Below are 5,316 nucleotides of genomic sequence, written 5' to 3'. Positions count from 1 at the left end.
AATCAAATATTAAAAATATATTTGTATTTGTATTTTTGGGGGAGAACAAAAGGGATGAGTTGTGTGGTAACAAGCCTACTTACCTGTGTGGCGTTCTCATAACGAAGTAATCAGCCAATTTTATTTATGTGTTTTCATCCAATTTTATTAGACATTTCAAAATGTATAGAAGAAAAAAAACAGTCACTTTAACTGCTTACTTTTGTTAGTTCATCATGCTTCTGATCTCAGGGTGTGTGTTTTTTTCTTGAACAAACCTCAGAATTGTTTTAATCTTACCACAAGGAAATAAAACGACTATATGTGATGGCTCTTGCGTGTGCCCTCCATTCTTGCAAATTGTGTCTATAGTTTCAAAAAATGAAAAAAAAAAAAAAAAAAAAAGTCTTGTAAGCTGCTCAAGTATCCCAAAAAAAGTTTTCGAAAGCGTGGAGTTGGAAAGGGGGGGGGGGGGGGGGACGAGCGCTTCCAATCTCCAAAAGAAAGGTATCAGGCTTGGCTGAAATGATCTGTGAGAGGTGTCAGAGGAGGCAGGTTGAACCGAACACGCTTCTCTACAATGGTCTGCAGCCCTAGTTGCTATCCAAACACAAATAAACAGAGGAGGAACATTGGAGTTAATGATAGAGGAGGGGGGTGGAGGCGTGTCGGAGGCGGGCTGAGCGCTGCAGAGCCCCGGAGCCCTGAAAAGTGAAGGACCGGTGCGCATTACGCACACTTCCAGCCCTCAGCTCCGGACGGAGACTCCCACGCTGCTGCTGCTGCTGCTGCCTCTCCTCCAAACTTCTTCGCCCCCTTTTTCTTCCACAACTTCTCACAGCTCGTCAGATCTCCGCAAAGGTCCGAGACTTCCCTGGCTGACTGCATGGCTACGTGAAAGTTTCATGGACTTGGAACTTGGAAAACTTTTTCGCGGCGCTTTTATTGGAGCTCGTCACCTCTCTAGTTACTGTGGATTACTGACATAACGCGGGGACCTTTGGCAGCTTTTTATTGGGGTAAGATTCCGTTTGTCAGGGTCATTTGTCAGTCCTTTGCAGGAAGGGGACCAGAACCACTCAGCTCCACTCAGCAAACTTGTTCGAAACTTTTTTTTTTTCAAAGAAAATACTTTAGTTTATAAACCAACGAGATCAATCTGTCAGTGAAAAGCCAACTTTCCACGACTAAAAGCTAAATGAAATTCTGTTATTAGATGTGATTGTTGCTTCGTGATGATCAACACCTTGAGGTCACGGCTCACTGTCCTGCAGTTTGAAACAGTTTGAAACAAGCAGTCTCTATAGACTTGTCACGTCTTCTAGAAAATTGAAAACCTTTGGTCAAAAAAAACAACCCAAAAGGAAACTTGAAAAAGGACTCAGAACACGACATGTCACTAAGGCTGCTGTCAAGAGTGTAAAAAGAGGTCCAAAGGTTATTGGGAGAAAGAACAGGTCGGACCAAGTTGCACACATGGGCGAAGAACAACAAGTGTCTGCGCGGTGACTTGTGTTGCACCTGTGCAAACTACAATTTAACCCTGTCCGGTCCGTCAAACAGGGAAAGCCAAGTGGAAAGATGTGTGTAACAAATGTAAACGACCTGACCCCAACATGTTAGCAGCCCGCCGGCCAACATGTACCGCAGGACTTTCCCCTCTGAGAGCGAGAATAATGTCTAAATCTCCAGAAAGTTTCAGCTTCGGGACATTTGCGACATATTATGTTAAAAATATGATTTGATCTGACAAAAAAAAAAGCACAAAATAAGGTCCAGAAAACTGAGCTTGTTTTCTAATTTATAATTCTCTCTGCCGGCCCGGAGTCTTGAACTTACACGGTTTTCCTTTTCCCTGTGTGGGGAAACAGAAAACAGAACCACAAACATGGAACCGGGCCTTCACTGGTTTTTTCTTTTCTTTTCATGTATACTCACTTCACCTCATTTGTCCTGCATGTGGAGGAGATATGCAGCTCCTGTTACATAGCTCAGCCATCTAATTCAAAAAAAACAAATCAGCATGAAATAAAAATTGTTCCGAAAAGCTCATATCAGGCCTGTGAGATGAACTGGCTGCAGTCCACGCAATAAAAAGCACATGAACATCCAGCCGAGATTAAAGGAGCTTTCTTGTGGGTAATAACAGCAATTTCTGCCTGTTTTGGTCTGACTCACAAGCGCATTTGATCTGAGCGTGCGAAATTTTCAAACTCGTACAAATCCACAGGGCACTTGTTTTTGCATTGTGAAACACCAGCTACAACCGTCAGAAACAACAACGTGTCCTCTCTAATTACCTCGCTCGAGATTTAGTGCTTCATTCGGAGCGATCTGGATGTGTAGTTCACGGCGTTAATCGGTGCCATATGAGTCCTTCACACCCACTTCATTGAATTACAGTTTCGATGACTGATTAGATTTTTTTCATATATATAAATATATAATATTGCTCATCTGTTTTTTTTAAGGGGCACACTTTTCTGTTGTTCATGCATAAAATAGGAGTTCACATTATCTCTGTGGTTCTGCTCTGGTCAAACAGGCTTTGCATCTTAACCACATTCACTATTGATTTGCTTTGTGAAAGTTACTGAAAATGTAAATGATGAATGCTGCCCTAATCCTAATCTGAGCACAATTGATTCACTTTGATGACTTTGGGAATCAAATGTATTTTTATGAAATAATTGTTATTATGTTAAATCAGAATAGAAATGTGTAAAAAAAATAATCTCTTAGTGTATTTAGTATATAGTCAAACAGGTGTTTTTCTTTGACTGTAACATGATCACTCTAATGTGACATTTGAACACTCATCATTTGGTGATTTTCCTCCCCAGGGTTATCACCGTGTCTTCTGCAGAGGTCTGAGCCGAGATGGGGAGCAAAGCCCTGCACGCTCCGATCCCCCTACACCCGGCCCTGCAGTTCACCAACTACTCCTTCCTGCAGGCCGTCAACACTTTCCCCGCTGACCAGCTGCAGGGGCTGTACGGCCTCAGCGCCGTGCAAACCATGCACATGAACCACTGGACTCTCGGTTACCCACACATCCAAGGACTGAGGTCGACGATCACGGAGATGGCCGCCGCCCAGGGTCTGATGGACCCCAGGATCCCCTTCCCGGGGTTGCCCTTCACGGCCGCGGCGCAGCTCTTCCATCCCAAACAGGCCGCCATTGCGCACGGCATCCCTTTGCTGCACAAGGACAGGCCGCGGTTTGACTTCGCCAACCTGGCCCTCGCCGCCACTCAGGAGGACCCGCCGAAAGCTGCGGATCTGGTGAAGCTGGCGTCGGGGCTAGGGGGAACCATCTCCGAGCTGAGCAAGCTGTCCCCGGACAGGAAACCCACCCGGGGCAGGCTCCCGTCCAAGACTAAAAAGGAATTTATTTGCAAGTTCTGCGGCAGGCATTTCACCAAGTCCTACAACCTCCTCATCCACGAGAGGACCCACACGGACGAGCGGCCCTATACCTGTGATATTTGTCACAAGGCCTTCAGAAGGCAGGACCATCTCAGAGACCACAGGTAGGACTGGTTTCTTACCAGATACACAGCTCATTTACGCAGGAGGTTAGGAGGTGCTGGAGGGCGGGGGTCTCAGATCATCAGCGGTATCCCTTGGTGATTCACGTGATTTAAAGCACAGACAGATCTAAATAACCCTTTCATGGCTTACGATTAAAATATATAAATATTTTAGATTTTTCTACAACATTTACCAGAGTTTTCTCCACGAGGGCGCTAAAGCACTTTAACGCATGAACGTGTGCACGTGCAGCAGAGATGTCTCGCCCTACATGACTCTGGGGTTTGTCACAGCGAATCCACGCACGAGCAGCCTTTTGATGAAGTGTCATTTCTGTTCCGCAGATACATCCACTCCAAGGAAAAACCATTCAAATGTCAAGAATGTGGGAAGGGATTCTGTCAGTCTCGAACTCTAGCCGTCCATAAAACCTTACACATGCAGGTAAGCTGGAAATATTAACAAGTCACCATCATTTTCTTTTTTTTTTTTTATCCTCACTAAACTATGTGATACGTTATCCTCATAATTCACCCACAATGCTCTGTCTGCTGCATGCATGGGGCTCACAGTCTCACACAGCGACTGTGTTTGGCCAATTAACAAATCAAAACTAAAAATGCGAGCCACGATTCATGTGACAATTTGAGTTATAACTGAGGCAATAAATAGTGGATTTATTCAGATGAATGACAGCTACAATTTCTAGACGTACTATACAATTAAAGGGAATAATCCTTTGCTTGCTTTAAATCTAAACAGGAGTCCCCCCACAAATGCCCCACATGCGGAAGAACCTTTAATCAAAGAAGTAACCTGAAAACTCACCTTCTCACCCATACAGACATCAAGCCCTACAGCTGTGGCCGCTGCGGAAAGGTGTTTCGGCGCAACTGTGACTTGCGACGGCACAGTTTGACGCACAGCCCGCATCAGGACTACTAGCCTGGACGGACTAACAAAAAAAACACCAAGAAAAAAAAACAATGGACACATAGAAAAAGAGAAAAACAACCTGCAGGAAGACAAGTCAGCGACTGCTTTTGTTCAAAAGACATTCTCCAAACGAGGACGCGTTTACTGCCGCACACTTCAGAGTGGGATTGCATCTCAAGCGGGAAAAGCAGCGGAGCCATGGCCGCATGTCAAGCTTCCATACCACCTGTAAATATCAAGACCATGTACATACTGTTGCTTTTTTTTATTTTTTGTTTCCTGACCTTGAAATGATAAAGGTGTCAAAAAACAGTCATAAGTTTAAAGTATGTTAAATTGTATTTTAGAAATAAATATTTCCATGATATGTTCGCATTTGTGCTTTGTCTTTATTTCGTGATGCTAACACGAAGCCCATATTTAAATGCCCATTAAATGACTTCTCTATATGTTTACAGCCAGCAGAGCTTAGTGGGCTTTTTATAGTGGACCAGATATCAGTTAGCAGCCAGGGATCATGACATGTCTTTAAGGACAAGCCTTGCAGACATGGGAAGTCATCAGGAGACTCATTTGTGTCTTTCTGTGTCATAATATATTATATACATAAAACAATCATATTGCTGTTTTTAACAATAACATGAGCATTATCTAATGATTATTGGACAGACTTGTTAATGGTTTTTTTTTTAAGTCTCAGGATCGAGCTCCGTTATTATCTTTAATATTCAGAGGGCTGATTAGCATTATATTAGCCGCATTAGCAGCCATATCACACGTCTTTATCTATATCCCCTCTGATATCATAACTGACTTGCACAGCGGCAGAAAGGAGTCAGCAGCGACCAAAGAGAGCCAGCTCACCCA

General features: G+C 43.8%; 1 protein-coding gene across 2 annotated transcripts; it reads left to right on the top strand.

Moving 5' to 3' along the window:
• The first annotated feature begins 734 nt into the window (after positions 1 to 734).
• osr2 (odd-skipped related transciption factor 2) lies at positions 735 to 4,723 on the top strand. Of its 2 annotated transcripts, none has more exons than XM_054622237.1 (4): positions 735 to 998; positions 2,823 to 3,512; positions 3,858 to 3,957; positions 4,358 to 4,723. In XM_054622237.1, exons 2-4 carry the CDS (start codon positions 2,860 to 2,862, stop codon positions 4,430 to 4,432), a joined length of 828 nt encoding a protein of 275 aa, XP_054478212.1. In that variant the 5' UTR covers positions 735 to 998; positions 2,823 to 2,859; the 3' UTR covers positions 4,433 to 4,723. The 2 variants fall into 2 exon arrangements, with proteins under 2 accessions (XP_054478212.1, XP_054478213.1); XM_054622238.1 differs by having other exon boundaries at positions 4,276 to 4,723.
• The last annotated feature ends 593 nt before the right edge of the window (positions 4,724 to 5,316 follow it).

Source organism: Anoplopoma fimbria, chromosome 20 (genome assembly GCF_027596085.1).
Source record: "Anoplopoma fimbria isolate UVic2021 breed Golden Eagle Sablefish chromosome 20, Afim_UVic_2022, whole genome shotgun sequence".
In the NCBI taxonomy this organism is placed as follows: Eukaryota; Metazoa; Chordata; class Actinopteri; order Perciformes; family Anoplopomatidae; genus Anoplopoma; species Anoplopoma fimbria.
This window is presented reverse-complemented; position numbering and strand designations above follow the sequence as displayed.